Raw genomic sequence first — 20,818 nt, 5'->3', positions numbered from 1 at the left:
AACCCTAACCTTAACCACAACTCCCCAACACACCCCTAACCCTAACCACAAGCCTAATCTTAACCCTATTTCCAACCCTAGCCCTAATTCCAACCCTAACACTAAGGCTATGTGCCCACGTTGCGGATTCGTGTGAGATTTTTTTCTGCACCATTTTTGAAAAATCCGCAGGTAAAAAGGCACTGTGTTTTACCTGCGGATTTACAACGGATTTCCAGTGTTTTTTGTGCGGATTTCACCTGCGGATTCCTATTGAGGAACAGGTGTAAAAAGAATTGACATGCTGCGGAAAATACAACGCAGTGTTTCCGCGTGGTATTTTCCACACCATGGGCACAGCGGATTTGGTTTTCCATAGGTTTACATGGTACACTAAACCTGATGGAACACTGCTACAAATCCGCAGTGGCCAATCCGCTGAGGATCCGCAGCCATATCCGCACCATGTGCACATAGCCTAAGTCTCACCCTAACCCTAGTGGGAAAAAAAAAAAAAATATTTATTTTATTATTGTCCCTACCTATGGGGTGATTAGGGGGGGGGGGGGGGGAATTCATTTACTATTTTTTTTTATTTTAATCAGTGTGATAAAACCTATCACAGTGAACAAAATGTACCTGGAACGAATCTGCCAGCCGGCAGATTCGGCGGGCGCACTGCGTATGCGCCCGCCATTTTGGTAGATGGCGGTGCCCATGGAGAAGACGGACAGACACCGGGGGGCTCGGTAAGTATGGGGGGGGGAGCGGACAGGACGACGGAGAGGAGCGGAGCGGTGTACAGGACAGAACGGAGGACTGGGGAGATCGGTGGCGGGGCAGATCAGGGTTTCCAGCCATGGCCGATGATATTGCAGCATTGGCCATGGCTGGATTGTTATATTTCACCAGTTTTCATAGGTGAAATATTACAAATTGCTCTGATTGGCTGGCTGTTAAAAGTGAAACAGCCAGCCAATCAGAGCGATCGTAGCCACGGGGGAGTGGGCTGAAGTACCACTCCCCCTGTCCCTGCAGGTCGGGTGAAATTGGAGTTAACCCTTTCACCCGATCTGCAGGCACGCGATCCCTCCATGACAAATATGCTGTGTCACAGGTTGGATTGGCACCGACTTTCATGACGCAGCGTATGCGTTATAGGTCGGGAAGGGGTTAAATCACCCCTTTTGCCCCATTCAAAATAGCAAAAAAAAAACAAAAACAAACATACAGTAGACCAAAAGTTTGGACACACCTCATTTAAAGATTTTTCTGTATTTTCATGAGTTTGGACACACCTCATTTAAAGATTTCTCTGCATTTTCATGACTATGAAAATTGTACATTCACACTGAAGGCATCAAAACTATGAATTAACACATGTGGAATTATATACTTAACAAAAAACTGTGAAACAACTGAAATTATGTCTTATATTCTAGGTTCTTCAAAGTATTCACCTTTTGCTTTGATGACTGCTTTGCACACTCTTGGCATTCTCTTGATGAGCTTCAAGAGGTAGTCACCGGGAATGGTCTTCCAACAATCTTGAAGGAGATCCCAGAGATGCTTAGCACTTGTTGGCCCTTTTGCCTTCACTCTGCGGTCCAGCTCACCCCAAACCATCTCAATTGGGTTCAGGTCTGGTGACTGTGGAGGCCAGGTCATCTGGCGTAGCACCCCATCACTCTCCTCCTTGGTCAAATAGCCCTTACGCAGCCTGGAGGTGTGTTTGGGGTCATTGTCCTATTGACAAATAAATGATGGTCCAACTAAACGCAAACCGGATGGAATAGCATGCCGCTGCAAGATGCTGTGGTAGCCATGCTGGTTCAGTATGCCTTCAATTTTGAATAAATCCCCAACAGTGTCACCAGCAAAGCACCCCCACACTATCACACCTCCTCCTCCATGCTTCACGGTGGGAACCAGACATGTAGAGTCCATCCATTCACCTTTTCTGCGTCGCAAAGACACAGTGGTTGGAACCAAAGATCTCAAATTTGGACTCATCAGACCAAAGCACAGATTTCCACTGGTCTAATGTCCATTCCTTGTTGTCTTTAGCCCAAACAAGTCTCTTCTGCTTGTTGCCTGTCCTTAGCAGTGGTTTCCTAGCAGCTATTTTACCATGAAGGCCTGCTGCACAAAGTCTCCTCTTAAGGCCGGGATCACATGCGAGAAACACGTCCGTGTCTCGCATGTGAAATCCAAGCTCTGGCGCCGGCACTTTGGAGCGGAGCGTGGGGCCGCATAGCAACACATGGAGCCGCACGCTCCGCTCTGGAGTGCCGGCGCCAGAGCTTGGATTTCACATGCGAGATACAGACGTGTTTCTCGCATGTGTGATCCTGCCCTAACAGTTGTTGTAGAGATGTGTCTGCTGCTATAACTCTGTGTGGCATTGACCTGGTCTCTAATCTGAGCTGCTGTTAACCTGCGATTTCTGAGGCTGGTGACTCGGATAAACTTATCCTCAGAAGCAGAGGTGACTCTTGGTCTTCCTTTCCTGGGGCGCTCCTCATGTGAGCCAGTTTCTTTATAGCGCTTGATGGTTTTTGCACTGCACTTGGGGACACTTTCAAAGTTTGCCCAATTTTTCGGACTGACTGACCTTCATTTCTTAAAGTAATGATGGCCACTCGTTTTCCTTAGCTGCTTTTTTTCTTGCCATAATACAAATTCTAACAGTCTATTCAGTAGGACTATCAGCTGTGTATCCACCAGACTTCTGCACAACACAACTGATAGTCCCAACCCCATTTATAAAGGCAAGAAATACCACTTATTAAACCTGACAGGGCACACCTGTGAAGTGAAAGCCATTACCGGTTACAACCTCTTAAAGCTCATCAAGAGAATGCCAAGAGTGTGCAAAGCAGTCATAAAAGCAAAAAGGTGGCTACTTTGAAGAATCTAGAATGGAAGACATAACTGAAATAAAGTATATAATTCCACCTGTGTTAATTCATAGTTTTGATGCCTTCAGTGTGAATGTACAATTTTCAGTCATGAAAATACAGGAAAATCTTGAAATGAGAAGGTGTGTCCAAACTTTTGGTCTGTACCGTACACATTTGGTATCGCCACGGATTAACCTGATCGCTAAACGGCTTAGCAAGAAAAAAAGTCAAAACGCCAGAATTACGTTTTTCTTTGGTTGCCTCGACATTGCATTAAAATGCAATAACGATCAACAGATCATATCTGCACCAAAATGGAATCCTTAAAAAGTCAGCTCGGCACACAAAAAAATAAGCCCCCACCCAACCCCAGATCACAAAAAATGGAGACGCTATGGGTAATGGAGAATTGCGCATTTTTTTTTTTTTTTTGCAGAGTTTGGATTTTTTTTTTTTCACCACTTAGATAAAAAAGAACCTAGACATGTTTGGTGTCTTATGAACTCGTAATGACCTGGAGAATCATAAAAACTGGTCAGTCTTAGCATTTAGTGAACCTAGCAAAAAAGCCAAACAAAAAAATAAGTTTGTGATTGCACTTTTTTTTGGAAATTTCACCGCACTTGGGAATTTTTTTCCTCCTGTTTTCTAGTACACGACATGGTAATACCAATGGTGTTGCTCAAAAGTACAACTCGTCCCGCAAAAAATAAGCCCCACATGGCCATATTGACGGAAAAATTAAAGAAAAAAAAAAAAAAGTTATGGCTCTGGGAATTATTATTATTATTATTGACAGTATTCCCATAGCCAGAAGAGGTGGTAATAGGATTTTAAGATTAAAACAGAGGGAGGCATATTGGATCCATGTGCTTCAAATCTTAGAACCACATGGCCTTAGTAGGGAGTATGAGACATTTTATTGAGATATCATTTGACTTTATTCTTTTTTGCTTTTTTTCATTATAAGGGTGTATTACATGTCCTTAGGTCATTATATTATATCATATAATATGTTTTCTTGTGTTTCTTTAGACTTAACCCAGTGGTCCGTCACCCTTTGGTGCTTATGCCATTCTCTACAGGTTTGTGGTTTTTTCTGTTTACTTCATTTTCTCCTTTTTTCTTTCATTTCCTTTGCCTTAGTCTTGTTGGCCCCCGCCCCTGTTGGATTTGTATGCCTTTCATACTAGTGGGACTCAGGGCACACTGCACATGCGTATTTTGCTTCCCGATTAGCGCTAGAGCAGCGCCGCTACCTATGCGCCTGGCTCTTTAACAACTGGCACCTGCGCACTTCTTTCCTGGCCATGCCTTTTATATTAGCAAGATTTACGGCACACTGCGTAAGCGCGTTATGTTTCCTGATTAGCACTAGAGCAGCGCCGCTACTTAATGCGCTTGGCTCTCCTGGTCATTCCTTGCCCCACTTCCGCCGGCTCGTGTGTACTGCGCATGCGGCTCGATTCTCCTAATAACAGCGCCGTCATCTAATGCACCTGGCACCGGTGCTCCTGTTTCCTGGTCATTCTCTGCCCCACTTCCGCCGGCTCGTGTGTACTGCGCATGCGGCTCGATTCTCCTAATAACAGCGCCGTCATCTAATGCACCTGGCACCGGTGCTCCTGTTTCCTGGTCATTCTCTGCCCCACTTCCGCCGGCTCGTGTGTACTGCGCATGCGGCTCGATTCTCCTAATAACAGCGCCGTCATCTAATGCACCTGGCACCGGTGCTCCTGTTTCCTGGTCATTCTCTGCCCCACTTCCGCCGGCTGGATGCTATTACGCATGCGGCTCCTGTTACGTTAGAGCTGCTGGGCGGCTCATTCTTTTTCCGGGTCACAGGTCAGCTTTCACATAAATAGAGCGACTTCTTTTCTCCTCTACACCTTATCCTTGCAGAGGCAGCGCTCGTATCTCCTGTGTCTCTTTTCACCAGGTAATTATATACGGTTGTCTGTTTCCTATTTTATCTTTATTACTCCTTGTGCGATATTTACTGTTATTTTCTGTTTATTGTATCCTGTATAGTTCTTTCGTTACCATCATACAGGTAATTTATTTCTTTCACTTTCCCAGATGGATGTGACTCCATATATCTAGGACACTACTTTGATCACTTTTGGTGTTGGACTTTTTTTTCCTCCCCCTCCTTTTCCTCCTTGGACCATGACACTTAGAGTTATCTCCATAGTATATGTGCAGTATATCTTATGAGGGTGATTATATTTGTTGCGCCCATTAATGTGGAATGTTTTATTTTTCTGTTGTTTCTTTTATTTAGGACATGTTCTCACCCCAATTTTCCGTGCAGAACCTATGTGATTTAAATATGTTCGTTTGGCTATAGATTCATTTCTGTTCTATATGCAACCGGTCTCCGTGGAGACCTATTTATGAATATCTGTATTTAATTTTGCCTTATTATTTTTTTGTAGATAAGTGCCTTGATAAAGGCCTTTGGGGCCAAAACGTTGGCATCTTGTATGACTGGTTGTGACTTTAATAAATCAATTTTGATTCACTATCTTTTTGAGTTCTCGGATTAATCTATTCACACATGGCTCTGGGAAGGAGGGGAGCAAAAAACGAAAACAACTCCGGTCATTAAGGGGTCAAAGAACATTTTTTGTGAAAAAAGTTGGAGGTAATTTTTTCCTTTCACATTGCTTCAGTTTTCGTGAAGCAACTTAAGGGTTATTAAACTTCTTGAATGTGGTTTTGATTAGAGATGAGTGAATTTATTCAGCTCCCTCCTTATTCGGCAAGCTATAGCACTTACCAAATAAGCTGCACAGGGAACCCGGATACATGGAGCGCGCCGGCCGATCAGCTGTCCGGCGCCGCAGCTGCACGTGTCACAGTCACAACACATGCATGGAGAGCCTGTGTGTTGGGCTATTCATGCAAGTGCTGTGACAGTTTCAGAGCCGCGACACACGAGGCTGCAGAGCCGATCAGCCGCCGCAGTCCAGGTATCCGGTTTCCCTCTGCAGCTTATTTAGTAAGCGCTATAGCTTGCCGAATAAGGAGGGAGCTGAACAATTTCACTTACCTTGAAGGGGTGCAGATTTTATAATAGTGCCCCTCAGATTTACTTAAAAAAAAAAAAAGGCTGATCAACCTAATAAATGTCCTCACAAAAATAAATTATGTTTCCAAAATTGTGTTGATGTAAAGTAGACATGAGAAATATTATTTATGAACTATTTTGTGACAAAACCGATTTAAGGGCACAGAAATTAAAAAGTTTGAAAAGTGCAACATTCTAAATTTTTGCCAAAATTCCTTTTTTTTTTTCACAAATAAATGCAAGTCATATTGAAGAAATGTTACCACTATCATGAAGTACAATATGTCACGAGAAAACAATGTCAGAATCAATGAAAGTATCCCAGAGTTATTACCACATAAAGTGACAGTGGTCAGAACTGTAGTATTCGGCTCAGTCACTGACCCAAACTGACCCGGACGCTGATGTCTTGGTCTGTCGTCTCTTCTCTCGCGTGCTGGTTTCTGGTGTAAACTCAGTCTGCCGTCCTGGGTTGGCAAACTGCAGGGACTTCAAGGCTTTGGCAGCTCGCCCCTAAATGTAAGAATAAACCAATAAATACCGTATATAAAGCTGCATGAATACATTATCAATGACCAGAGTGTGCTGAAAATCCCCTACTCAGTATATGTCCCAGGAGAATACAGGCCAGCTAAGGCCTCACCATTTTTACCCAGAAGGTGCATTATTGCTCACATACGCTGTAATTAGAGTTGGAGCCAAACAATTCACTTTAGTGGCCAGGTCTGAAATCTGTGGCAGATGGACGGGACCCCGGAGAACTGCCTCCTACCTGTGAGCATCCGTGGCCCTTTAGCTTAGCCAGCTCACGTGTCATCCCACAATGACCATGTTGCACCAAGTCGTTTTATCAATCGAAAAGCCACGGATGTTAGCAGCTAGGGGAGACGTTCAGGTCTCCCATCCAATGTCCACACATCACATAGGACTGGATCCTGTATCGATTGGCACCAACTACCTCATTTTAGCATAAAACATCATATTCGGACGGCAAAAGCTGACAGTTATACAGAGACCAGATCCCAATCACCGCATAATAAAGATGTTCTTCAGCAACTGCAGCCTATGTACAACAGCTTTCAGTCTATTCTGGTACAGACGGATAACTTAAAGACATTTCTTAAATGGTGGACAAACTACTACTAAAAATGAAGAACCCTTGGAACCTTAAAGGGGTTGCCTCATCTTAAATAAAAAAAAAGTGCTGGTAAAGACAAGAAACTGAAAGTCACCTTTTATTCTCAAGAGAAGGGTTTCCTTTAAAAAAAAAAAAAACTAATAAAATTATCAATTTACCAATCTAAAAGAAAGGTCCATTTCCAAGATAAGTTTGAAAGTGCTTAGAAGCTCAGCTGGGACGCTGGCAGACCCCTAGATCTGGCCAGCCTCAGTACCCCTACACATCACTGATGCTGCGGAGGACTTTGTGTGGACAGGCGCAAGCAGCTGCGACCCCCCCCATCAAAAGCAGCAGCATATAGTGTGCACCAATATGTATGCAAACATTGACTATGTGAAGTGTATACTGCGCTACTGCTGAACAGCATAGACTTGAGAAGATGAAGGTACTTGGAGTATAAATTAGCCAATTCCTGTGCACCCACCTGCCAAGATAAGGGGACCTTTCTTTTGATGGCCCAATCTGTCAATCAGGAACACACCCACCTCCCCATCGTCATGCAGTAAGGGGAGGCATGCAAGGGCTGCACTAAGGAGGACAAAGCTGTGAACAACACTTTAACCCCTTTCTGGCATCAGATGTAATATCCGTCCATGTGACCTGGGTCTATCTGACCAGGGACATGTGTTCAGGCTGTCTAGCAGCCACAAATCATGCAGCTGCATCAACAAACTAAACCTCCGAGCACAACAAAATATTCAGAGACCACCCGAGAGAGCTTGGGAAATCTCAAGTAACGAGTATACTCGCTCATCACTAATTACGTCTTTGTGCTTGCCCACGGACATGGGTTGTGTGCGGGCAATTGAAGCCATGTGTCAGCTGATTCTTACAGCTGACACCCAGCGCTAAGGCTACTTTCACACTTGCGTTTTTTGCAATCCGTCGTTTTGGGAAAAAAACGGATCCTGCAAATGTGCCAGCAGGATGCATCTTTTCCCATAGATTTGTATTAGCGACGGATGGCCATACATCGCATCCGTCATGTTTTGGCCGACCGTTGGCACGAAAAAAACGTTCAAGTGAACTTTTTTTTGCCCATCACGTCCACCATTTTCTACCGCACATGCGCGGCCGAATCTCCGCCCCCTCATACTCCGGACTTTAGACTGGGCAGTGGATGCGTTGAAAAACTGCATCCGCTGCCCACATCGTGCATAAATTTCATAACGTGCGTCGGTACGTTGGCCCGACGTATAGCGACGGACCCGTACCGACGCTAGTGTGAAAGTAGCCTAAGTGGCAGGAGACGTTACGCACCGCTCCCGACACTAACTCACAAAATGCTGCAATCGAACAAGCATTCTGGGAGCTGGCAGAGGGCTGACAGCCCCTCTGCCCTTGAATCGGACACCTCCTGGCATGATGCGGGGTCCTGATCGTTGCCATGGTGACCCAATGACATGATGATAGTCCCATAGTGGGACAAAGTAAAAAAAACAAAAAAAAAAACAAAGATATTGTATCTAGAAATAAATATTTTAATGAAAAAAAATAATAAAAGTACACGTTTGGCAAAGACAAGCCCGCAACGACCTATAAAACTGAGACACCATAAAGAAAATAAAAAACAAGGCAAAAGACAAATGCTTTATCAGACAGCCAAACAAAAAGTGGAATAAAACATGATAAAAAAGATGGATGTAAAGAAACATGATAGCGCTGAAAATGTTATCTTGTCCCGCAAAAACAAGCCACCATACAGTGCCATGAGCAAAAAAAAAAGTTTAAAGGGAACCTGTCACCCCGTTTTTTGAGATTGAGCTATAAATACTGTTAAATAGGGCCTGCGCTGTGTGTTACTATAGTGTATGTAGTGTACCCTGATTCCCCATGTATGCTGAGAAATACATTACCAAAGTCGCCGTTTTCGCCTGTCAATCAGGCTGGTCTGGTCAGGTGGGCGTGTTCACAGCGCTCTTTTCTTCCCCAGCTTTACGTTGGTGGTGTAGTGGTGTGCGCATGTCCAGAGTTCCGACTTCCCTGCGCCCACGTGAAGACACAGCGCGCGATCTGCGCTGTAATCCCTTGCATCGGTGGGGACGGCCATCTTCCTGGGGCCGCGCGTGCGCAGATGGAGTGCTCTGCTGCACGGGGCTTCAGGAAAATGGCCGCGGGATGCCGCGCGTGCGCATTAGAGATCGCGGCGGCCATTTTCCCAAAGCAGAGTTTGCATCTCGGCTTTGGGAAAATGGCCGCCGCGATCTCTAATGCGCACGCGCGGCATCCCGCGGCCATTTTCCTGAAGCCCCGTGCAGCAGAGCACTCCATCTGCGCACGCGCGGCCCCAGGAAGATGGCCGCCCCCACCGATGCAAGGGATTACAGCGCAGATCGCGCGCTGTGTCTTCACGTGGGCGCAGGGAAGTCGGAACTCTGGACATGCGCACACCACTACGCCACCAACGGAAAGCTGGGGAAGAAAAGAGCGCTGTGAACACGCCCACCTGACCAGACCAGCCTGATTGACAGGCGAAAAAGGCGACTTTGGTAATGTATTTCTCAGCATACATGGGGAATCAGGGTACACTACATACACTATAGTAACGCACAGCGCAGGCCCTATTTAACAGTATTTATAGCTCAATCTCAAAAAACGGGGTGACAGGTTCCCTTTAAGCTCAGAATACAGCAATGTAAAATTATTGTTGTGTATAAAAGTGCCAAGACAAAAAAAATGATATAGATGAGGTATAGCTGTAATCGTACTGACCCGAACAATAAGGCTATGTGCACACGTTGCGGATTTTGATGTGTTTCCGCAGTGTTTTTGGATGCGAGGAATTGCATCAAATCCGCAGTGTATTGCACCACCAATGTTAGTCAATTGGAAGTCTAGAATTGGTGTGCACATGCTGCGGAAAAAAACGTGCAGATTTGCAGCGTTTTACTTTCCGCAGCATTCTTTTTGCGGATCTGCAGCGTTTCTGCACCGATTGCTGCGGATGTGCGTGCAAAAAACGCTGCAAGGGCAGGAGGAAGAGAGTGTGGGCGGAGACTATGTGTGAACGGAGAAGATGTGCGTGTATCTGTGGGGTCTGCAGGTGTGCGCGGCTGTGTGTTTGGCAGGTATCTTCCGATGGGACTTCTAGTCCCATCCCGCTAGGTCTGCTGTCACAAAGAATAGTGACAGCTCTAGCTAACGATGGGAAGCAGCAAGCCTTCATTCAGGTTTGTCATCGGTTAATGGTAATGTAGGGGGGGTTCCATGTTACTGGTAGTACAAAAGGCTCTGGAGAAGCAAAATGGTTCCTCTCCAGCCAAAAGAAAGTCAGCAAATTCTCTGCTCCTAAATCCAAATGCCCCCGCCCTTCTGAGCCCCACAATGTACATAAACCATGTATAGTGTCCACATTTGGCATTTCTGAAGCGATGTGAGCCCACACAACTTACAGGTGCCTGTCTCCAGAAGCATGGGCTGGGCATAATGTACCGGTGACTGCAACGGCAGTTTGCAATTTTCACTCTGCAGCATGTATTGCTGCTTGTTTATGGAAAACAAACATGGAGTCAAAAATCAGCACTACACCTGCAGATAAATTCCTAAAGGGGTATAATTTTCATAATGGGGTCACTTAAGGGGGGGATTCTGCTCTTCTAGCAATTAGGGGCTCTGTATATGGAGTCCACAAACCGTTCTAGGAAAATCTGCGCTTCAGGAGAAAATAGCGCTCTGTTCCTCCCGAGTCTATCCGCAGGGCTAAGTAGCCACACAAGGAGTATTGCTACATTCAGTAGAAATTGTGGGACACATTTTGGTGCCATTCTTACCCACTTCTTGTGTGAAAATGTAAAATCTGGGACTAAAAGAAATTTTGGTGGTAAAACTGTAGTTATTTTGTCTTCACTGCTCAATGGTATAAAATTATGTGACACACCCGTGGTGTCAATATGATCACTGTAGATGAATTCATTGAGAGGTGTAGCATGGAAAATGACATTACTTAGGCCTCTTTCACATTTCCAACGGACATTGTGCAAATAGTGGCAGCAGATGCAGTTTTCAGACACATCCACTGCCCATTCTGCAGAACGGGGAGGAGGGGGCGGAGTTCCGGCCGCACATGCGCAGTTGGAAATGGCGCTTCCAATGGATGAAAAAACGTTACATGGAACGTTTTTTCATCACGACGGACCTTAAAAACACGACGCATCCGTTGCACGACGGATGCAACGTGTGGCCATACGTAATGCAAGTCTACGGAGAAAAAAAACGCAGCCTGTGGGCAACTTTGCAGGATGCGTTTTTTTCTCCAAAATGACGCATTGCGACGTTGGCCAAACGACGGTAGTGTGAAAGTAGCCTTATGGGGGTTCTGCTGTTCTGGCTCCTCAAGGGCTCTCACAGTGGGTTATGGCACCTGCAAACCATAACAGGAAATTCTGACTTTCCTTGCCTTCTGTACTTTGCACTGTGCCTGAAAAATATTTTCCGACTACACGTAGGGTATTGGCGAACTCAGGAAGAAATGGACCTGTTTGTCGTAAAAGAAAAAAAAAATCCTATTAGCCCTTAAAAAAAAAATTAAAAACTTGGAAATAAAACAACAAGAGAACCTGTCATTAAGTGAAAAATGGTCAGTTTTTGCTTTTTTTTTCTGTAAATCCAGCAGGTGGTCCCTGACCTTACAGGTGAACTATTTTCTTTCATCTTAAAAAGGCTCACAGTAATTATGCAGAGCCGACTGAGGCTACGCCTTAGAACTACCCATAAATATTAGGAGAATCGCACTGTTGGGTCCATGTTACTGCAGAATTAAAGGGAACCTGTCACCCCCAAAATCGAAGTTGAGCTAAGCCCACCAGCATCAGGGGCTTATCTACAGCATTCTGTAAGCCCCCTGATGTATCCTGAAAGATAAGAAAAAGAGGTTAGATTATACTCACCCAAGGGCGGTCCCGATTCTGTTCGGGTCCGATGGGCATCACGGTCCGGGCCCTCCCATCTTCTTATGAGGACGTCCTCTTCTTGTCTTCACGCTGCGGCTCCGGTGCACTTTGACCTATTGAGGGCAGAGCAAAGTACTGCAGTGCGCAGTTATCGGAAAAGGTCAGAGAGGCCCAGCGCCTGCGCACTGCAGTACTTTGCTCTGCCCTCAATAGGTCAAAGTGCACCGGAGCCGCAGCGTGAAGACAAGAAGAGGACGTCCTCATAAGAAGATGGGAGGCCCGGACAGCAACACCCATCGGACCGCCCCTGGGTCAGTATAATCTAACCTCTTTTTCTCATCTTTCAGGTTACATCGGGGGCGTATATACAGCATTCCAGAATGCTGAACATAAGCCCCTGATGCCGGTGGGCTTACCTCACCTTCCATTTTGGAGGTGACAGGTTCCCTTAATGTCAGACAGCCCTCAGCTATACAATGGGGGATGATATGTAGCCACCACACAATAGTATGGCCGCCGTCAGTCATCACTACAGCTAATCCTGCACAGACACTACGAGCGCCTCACGTCTGTGGAAGGAACAATAACATGAGGAGAAAGGTGGAGGAATGACCAGCGCCGGCTCGTGAGGGGTTAATCCGTGCTAGGCCTCCGCCTGGCCGCCATATTGCAGGAGGCAGAGCAGGGACATGGCGGAGGCGGAGGTGGACGCGGGTGTAATGGCCCCGCACCGCGGTCCCGGGCGCTCAGGGTCTCCGTGCTGACGCCCCGCCGCCGTGCTGCAGTCCAGGCCGCCGCTGTGTCACCCGCTCCCCCGGCCGCACTTACTTTCCCCTGTGGCTTCTTGCTCGGCATCCCTGACCCTGTATTACTGGCGTCAGAGTCCCGCGCTGCCGCCATTTACAGGGGACACGCCTCCCCGTGACGCAGCTGCCAAACAAGCGGCCATAGATTCAACGCTGAGGTGTAGACGAGACGGTTTGTGCTTCCACATTCTCTATGGTTACCAGCCGCGCTAAGGCGTTTCCATGGCAATCCTAAGCGTCCAGTAAGAAGCTTCATTGGCTTCCCGTAATAATAAGTATTGCATAAGACGTGACCCGTGTGAACGGAGGGAGCGTCAGTCACAGGTCGCGTGAACGGAGGGAGCGTCAGTCACAGGTCGTGTGAACGGAGGGAGCGTCAGTCACAGGTCGTGTGAACGGAGGGAGCGTCAGTCACAGGTCGTGTGAACGGAGGGAGCATCAGTCACAGGTCGCGTGAACGGAGGGAGCGTCAGTCACAGGTCGCGTGAACGGAGGGAGCGTCAGTCACAGGTCGTGTGAACGGAGGGAGCGTCAGTCACAGGTCGCGTGAACGGAGGGAGCATCAGTCACAGGTCGTGTGAACGGAGGGAGCGTCAGTCACAGGTCGCGTGAACGGAGGGAGCGTCAGTCACAGGTCGTGTGAACGGAGGGAGCGTCAGTCACAGGTCGTGTGAACGGAGGGAGCGTCAGTCACAGGTCGTGTGAACGGAGGGAGCATCAGTCACAGGTCGTGTGAACGGAGGGAGCGTCAGTCACAGGTCGCGTGAACGGAGGGAGCGTCAGTCACAGGTCGTGTGAACGGAGGGAGCGTCAGTCACAGGTCGTGTGAACGGAGGGAGCGTCAGTCACAGGTCGTGTGAACGGAGGGAGCGTCAGTCACAGGTCGCGTGAACGGAGGGAGCATCAGTCACAGGTCGTGTGAACGGAGGGAGCGTCAGTCACAGGTCACGTGAACGGAGGGAGCGTCAGTCACAGGTCGTGTGAACGGAGGGAGCGTCAGTCACAGGTCGCGTGAACGGAGGGAGCATCAGTCACAGGTCGTGTGAACGGAGGGAGCATCAGTCACAGGTCACGTGAACGGAGGGAGCGTCAGTCACAGGTCGTGTGAACGGAGGGAGCGTCAGTCACAGGTCGTGTGAACGGAGGGAGCGTCAGTCACAGGTCGTGTGAACGGAGGGAGCGTCAGTCACAGGTCGTGTGAACGGAGGGAGCGTCAGTCACAGGTCGAGTGAACGGAGGGAGCGTCAGTCACAGGTCGCGTGAACGGAGGGAGCGTCAGTCACAGGTCGCGTGAACGGAGGGAGCGTCAGTCACAGGTCGTGTGAACGGAGGGAGCGTCAGTCACAGGTCGTGTGAACGGAGGGAGCGTCAGTCACAGGTCGTGTGAACGGAGGGAGCGTCAGTCACAGGTCGCGTGAACGGAGGGAGCGTCAGTCACAGGTCGTGTGAACGGAGGGAGCGTCAGTCACAGGTCGTGTGAACGGAGGGAGCGTCAGTCACAGGTCGAGTGAACGGAGGGAGCGTCAGTCACAGGTCGTGTGAACGGAGGGAGCGTCAGTCACAGGTCGTGTGAACGGAGGGAGCGTCAGTCACAGGTCGCGTGAACGGAGGGAGCGTCAGTCACAGGTCGTGTGAACGGAGGGAGCGTCAGTCACAGGTCGTGTGAACGGAGGGAGCGTCAGTCACAGGTCGCGTGAACGGAGGGAGCGTCAGTCACAGGTCGAGTGAACGGAGGGAGCGTCAGTCACAGGTCGCGTGAACGGAGGGAGCGTCAGTCACAGGTCATGTGAACGGAGGGAGCGTCAGTCACAGGTCGTGTGAACGGAGGGAGCGTCAGTCACAGGTCGTGTGAACGGAGGGAGCGTCAGTCACAGGTCGCGTGAACGGAGGGAGCGTCAGTCACAGGTCGAGTGAACGGAGGGAGCGTCAGTCACAGGTCGAGTGAACGGAGGGAGCGTCAGTCACAGGTCGTGTGAACGGAGGGAGCGTCAGTCACAGGTCGTGTGAACGGAGGGAGCGTCAGTCACAGGTCGTGTGAACGGAGGGAGCGTCAGTCACAGGTCGCGTGAACGGAGGGAGCGTCAGTCACAGGTCACGTGATCGGAGGGAGCGTCAGTCACAGGTCGCGTGAACGGAGGGAGCGTCAGTCACAGGTCGCGTGAACGGAGGGAGCGTCAGTCACAGGTCGAGTGAACGGAGGGAGCGTCAGTCACAGGTCGAGTGAACGGAGGGAGCGTCAGTCACAGGTCGTGTGAACGGAGGGAGCGTCAGTCACAGGTCGTGTGAACGGAGGGAGCGTCAGTCACAGGTCGTGTGAACGGAGGGAGCGTCAGTCACAGGTCGTGTGAACGGAGGGAGCGTCAGTCACAGGTCGCGTGAACGGAGGGAGCGTCAGTCACAGGTCACGTGATCGGAGGGAGCGTCAGTCACAGGTCGCGTGAACGGAGGGAGCGTCAGTCACAGGTCGCGTGAACGGAGGGAGCGTCAGTCACAGGTCGAGTGAACGGAGGGAGCGTCAGTCACAGGTCGCGTGAACGGAGGGAGCGTCAGTCACAGGTCGCGTGAACGGAGGGAGTGTCAGTCACAGGTCGCGTGGTCAGGATTTGATGCAGCTGGGTGTTACGGATTAAACCCTCATATTTAGGCTGGAGTCACACTCAGCGTAATACGGACGAGCGCTAAGCGATAGAAAATCACGTAGCACTCGGACCAATGTTAATCTATGGGGCAGCTCCCATCATCTGTTTTTTTCTCGTCCGTATTACACTTGCAAGTGAAGTAGCAGCATGCTGCGATTGTCCGCGTATCTCGGCAGAGAATCGCCAATGCAAGTCTATGGGTGCGAGAAAAAAATCGCACAGCACACGGACCATCATCAGGCATTGGGCAGGTGACAGGAGAGGCCCAGCCATTATTTGCTCATTTTGCAAGTGTGCGAGAAAATCTCACCATACGGATGACACACGGATACTTTTTTGAGAAATAACCGCATCCTGGCATTGCACACGGATGAGAAACGGATCACCATACAGAGAACATTTGTGCGATTCTCGGCAGACAAAATCGGACAGATTTTTTTATACATTGAGTGTGACTCCAGCCTAAGGCTGCAATGTGTGCAATGCCAGGATGCGGTTATTTCTCAAAAAAGTATCCGTGTGTCACCCGTATGGTGAGATTTTCTCACACACTTGCAAAATGAGCAAATAATGGCTGAGCCAATATCCTGGCACCTGCCCAATGAATTTCTCACAAGTCACACTGATGGTCCGTGTGTAATCCGATTTTCTTTCTCGCACCTATAGACTTGCATTGGACAATCGCAGCATGCTGCTATTTCACTTGCAAGCGTAATACGGGCGAGAAAAAAACAGATGATGGGAGCTGCCCCATAGATTAACATTGGTCCGAGTGCTACGTGATTTTTTTTTATCGCTTAGCACTCGTCCGTATTACGCTGTAGCGTGACCCCAGCCTTACAGTGATGGTGTCTGCATAGATTAGTAATGGCAGTGACCAGCTATAAGGCCGTGTGCACACCATCTGGGAGTCCGCAGCGTATGGACACAGCGCATATTCACTGCAAAGCGCTGCCGTCTATTGAACGCAGGTGAGTCCGCATGTGATCACTAACCCGCGCAGATTCACAGCGTCAGATCCATTGTACGAGTGACATTTCTCTTGTGGAGACTCATGTCACTGCACGATAAATAACCATGCTGCAGTCTGGAGACATGTGCGGTATGTCCATCATGTAACATCTGCCGCTGCGGGTTTGACACTGTATAAATACGCAACATCCAACCCGCAACGATTACTGATCAAGTGCACACACCCTTACAGCATAGTGCATGGAATTTCAAGAAATCCTATGTATGCTATGTGTCTACAGAGGCCCGCAGAGACGGACATGTAGCGCATCTCTTGAGACAGCAGCATGTTAATTTCTCTTGCGGAGACGCTAGTTTCCGCAAGAGAAATTTCACCCGTATAATGTGCGCATCTGTCATGTGCAGGAGAATGAGAGCAGGATGTCGGCATCCTTGAAATTGTTCCAGAAAATGAAGTATCTTCTCCCAGAAAATTATTGCAATTATACATGTTTTATTATTCACATGTTTATGTCATTGGACAGCAGAGAAAAATTGCTGAAGAGTTGCAATGCAGGATGGTCCAGATGGTGGAGAAACAACCCTAATCAAGATTCAAAGAATTGCAAGCTGTCCTGCAGGCTCAGGATGCATCAGTGTCAGCGTTCTGAACTATCTGTTGACATTTGAATGAAATGAAACACTATGTCATGAGACACAGGAAAACCCCACTGCTGACACAGAGATATAAAAAAGATAGACTGCAGTTGGGCAAAAATGTACTTGAATAAGCCAAAATCCATTTGGGAAAGCATCTTGTGGACAGTTGAGACCAATATGGAGCTTTTTGGTAGAGCACATCATTCTACCTGTTTGGCGAAACTGGAATGATGCCAACAATGAGAAGAACACAGTACCTACAGTCAAATATGGTGGAGGTTCAAATATATTTTGGGGTTGTTTTGCTGCCACTTGACTGTGTGCAAAGCAACATGAAATCTGAAAATTACCAAAGGGTTTGCGTCCTAGGTCATGTGTCTTCCAGCAGGACAATGTCCCCAAAAATACTTCAAGAAACACCCAGAAATGGATTGAAACAAAGTGCTGGAAAGTTCTGAAGTGACAGCAATGAATCCAGATCTAAATCCTATTGAACATATGTGAATAGATCTTAAAATTTCTGCTGGGAGAAGGCACTCTTCAAATATGGGAGACCTGTAGCAGTTTGCTAAAGAAGAGAGGGCGAAAATTCCAGTTGAGAGGTGTAAGAAGCGTGTTGATGGTTATTGGGAGCGATTGGTTGCAGTTATTTATTCCACAGTGTGTACAACCAAATATTAATTTGAGGGTGCCAACAATTTTGTCCTGCCCATTTTGTGGGTTTTGTGTGAAATTATGTCTAGTTTGCTATTTTTTACTGTTTTATTTGTGTTGTTCCAATGCACACAAAGGGAAGAAACGTGTATAACAAAATATGTGTAATTGCAATAATTTTATGGCAGAAATACTTCATTTTCTGGAACAATTTAAATGGTGCCAACACTTTCGGACATGACTGTAAGTCCCCATACCCCTCTGCATAGCCCCAAAAATACTTTTATGAGCCCCTCCACATGGCACAGTCTGGTTCTATGGATCTTGCTTCAGCGCATTCTCTGTTTTCTATTCGCCACGACAGCACCCACTAGAGAGAGGGGATCCGCCCCTAGGAACAGGAAACCTACAGAGAGATAAAAGGGGCGGCCCCCCCTCGCTCCTCAGTTGGTTTCCTGTTCCCAAGGAGGAAACCCTCAGAGAGAATCTCTGCAGCTAAGAAGAGGGAAATCTTGCCTGGAACACAGCCTGTACGTCTCTGTTGAGCGACAGGGGCCCCAGAGCGAGCGTCAGAGACGGGTGTTCCTGTTGGTTCCCCCCTCATCTGGATACATCAGCAGCATGCCGGGATCACAACAGTCTCCCTGTTGGGAGACCGTTGGTTTTTGCTCCACCGCCTAAAGAATCCCCGTCGGCACATCAAATAAGTGTCGCTATGGAAAGCGCTTACCCTCCGGCCACAGTGGGGCATGAACGGCCGCGGTAGCAGTAGCTTCTCTTCCTCTGCAGCATAGAAGGAAGACGCGCGAGCGCACATGCAGGCGCTGTATGGTCAGCGTACCCGGATGTAAAGAGGAACTTCCGGGTATGCGGGGTCAGCTGAGCGTGCTGGCATGGACGCCTTGGCGCTCAACAGCGGTGGAGAGGGCCAATAAAGTTGGTCAGGTAAAAAAAAAAAGGGGGGAGGAAAGATGGGGGCGTGTATCCCTTGTAAGAACGGCACTATATAAGGCTGAAGACACATGGCACTGTGCGCACCATGTCGTCTCAGGAAGATATTGAGCGCCCACTGGAGGTCGTAATCCTGCCTAGTGGTGATGCTAATAAGAAAATCAGTGGACACTCAAAAATGAGTGATTCCACGGATAAATCAGGGAAAAAATCGTCCCGTTCCAAACCCCAGGCCGACCAGACAACTCTGCAGCCGGTATATATTTTATTTTCCGGATAAGTGTATATATAGCTTCATATCTCTTACAGTAGTCTCCTCTGCTTGTGTCTTTTTTGTAGGCTAAGCGGATGTCAAAATCTAAATATAAGCAGTGTAAGATATGTAATGAGCCCCTACCTGACTCATATATTAAGGAGCTATGTCAACATTGCATTGATAACACTTTACAGCAGGAGAGTTCGGTCAGGATGAAAGACATACGTCTCATGATCCGGGTAGAGCTTCAGTCGTTGAGTAGTCCGGCGGTTAATATGGAAAGGAGAAGTAGAAGGACTCTTTCACCTATAGCCGACACATCAGCAGAAAGTGGAGAGGTGGACTCAGACATCTCTCAGAGATTGGATTCCTCGGAGGAGGAAGATTATGTCTGTTTTCCTACAGACAATGTAAATAATTTGGTTAAAGCTGTAAGAGGAACAATGGGGGTGTCAGAGTCTAAAGATCCCCAGACACCAGAGGACATCATGTTCGCAGGTTTATCGCAGCGAAAGGGCCAAGTATTCCCTGTGAATCAGGCCATTAAAGACCTTGTTAAAAAAGAATGGGCTAAAGGACAGAAGGGCTTTGTACCGGTATCATGTAAGAGGCGGTACCCCTTTGATGATGAGGACTTGGCAGTTTGGTCTAAAATTCCTAAAGTGGATGCGGCTGTAGCATCAACTTCTCGCCGATCCTCCTTACCCGTAGAGGATGCGGGCTCCTTGCCTGACCCCATGGATAGAAAATCAGACGCTCTGCTTAAAAGGTCATGGGAAGCTTGTGTCACGGCATTTAAACCGGCGATCTCAGCCACGTCCACTAGTAGATCTATGCTGGTCTGGCTGGAGCAGTTAGACCAAAATATTAAGAGTGGTGTATCTAGGGAGAAACTACGTGCCTCTATTCCTTTGATTAAGGGGGCGGCAGCCTTCATTTCTGATGCCTCTATAGACTCTCTCCGCCTAGCAGCCAGAACAGCCAGCCTCACTAATACGGCACGGCGCGCTTTATGGTTAAAGAATTGGAAAGGGGATGCCCAGTCCAGGGCTAAATTGTGTACTATACCCTGCCAGGGTGAGTACCTCTTTGGAACGGTCTTAGACGAAATTCTCACTAAGGCAGGTGAAAGGAAGAAGGGGTTCCCTAATCCCTTTATTCCTTCTTACAGAAGGGCGTTCAAGAAGCCACCATTCGGAAGGAAGGGAGGCTTCAGGGACCGATGGAATAACAAAGATTTCAAACAAAAAGGAAATTTGTTCAATAAGCGCCCCTTCAAGCCAGCAGATAAATTCCGCTGATTATATTTCACCGGTGGGAGGAAGACTAAAACAATTTAGTAAGCAGTGTAAAGACATAACGGTTAATCCATGGGCCATTGATTTAATATCTTCAGGCCTCACATTAGACTTTATTAGAAGGCCTCCGGACTCCTTCCTCCTTACCACCTTAAGATCCAGGCCTCAACAAGAGGCACTTGAAACCGAAGTTAAATCCCTCTTACTCAAACAAGTCCTGGTAGAGGTTCCATCTTCCCAGATAGGGAGGGGATTTTACTCTCCCTTATTTCTGATTAGTAAGCCTGATGGCTCTTTCAGAACTATAATTAACTTGAGAAAACTGAACTTCTTTATAAGACCCAAAACATTTAAAATGGAATCCATACGTTCGGCCATAAAAAATCTATTTCCAAACTGTTACATGGTAGTATTGGATCTTAAAGATGCTTATTACCATATTCCTATACACCATTTACATCAGCAATTTCTTCGGGTAGCAGTTTGTATAGAAGGGCAAATTCGTCATCTACAATACCGGGCAATGCCCTTCGGTTTATCTATGGCCCCAAGGGTTTTTACTAAATTGCTAGCGGAAGT

The 20,818-nt window shown here is 47.7% G+C and overlaps 1 protein-coding gene across 3 annotated transcripts in view; it reads right to left on the bottom strand.

The window, feature by feature from the left end:
• ARL14EP (ARF like GTPase 14 effector protein) overlaps positions 1 to 13,045 on the bottom strand; it is a 29,702-nt gene extending 16,657 nt beyond the window's left edge. Inside the window, exons 1-2 of one of the 3 annotated variants that reach the window (XM_069740080.1) lie at positions 12,853 to 13,045; positions 6,340 to 6,468 (exon numbers count right to left, since the gene is read on the bottom strand). In XM_069740080.1, the coding sequence (XP_069596181.1) occupies positions 6,340 to 6,468; positions 12,853 to 12,924 (201 nt within the window). In that variant the 5' untranslated portion in view covers positions 12,925 to 13,045. Of the gene's footprint in view, positions 1 to 6,339; positions 6,469 to 12,021; positions 12,172 to 12,852 lie in introns of those variants that run through there. The other 2 variants (XM_069740078.1, XM_069740079.1) reach the window with 2 other exon arrangements.
• Positions 13,046 to 20,818: the final 7,773 nt, after the last annotated feature.

This window comes from Ranitomeya imitator, chromosome 9 (assembly GCF_032444005.1).
Source record: "Ranitomeya imitator isolate aRanImi1 chromosome 9, aRanImi1.pri, whole genome shotgun sequence".
Classification (NCBI taxonomy): domain Eukaryota; kingdom Metazoa; phylum Chordata; class Amphibia; order Anura; family Dendrobatidae; genus Ranitomeya; species Ranitomeya imitator.
This window is presented reverse-complemented; position numbering and strand designations above follow the sequence as displayed.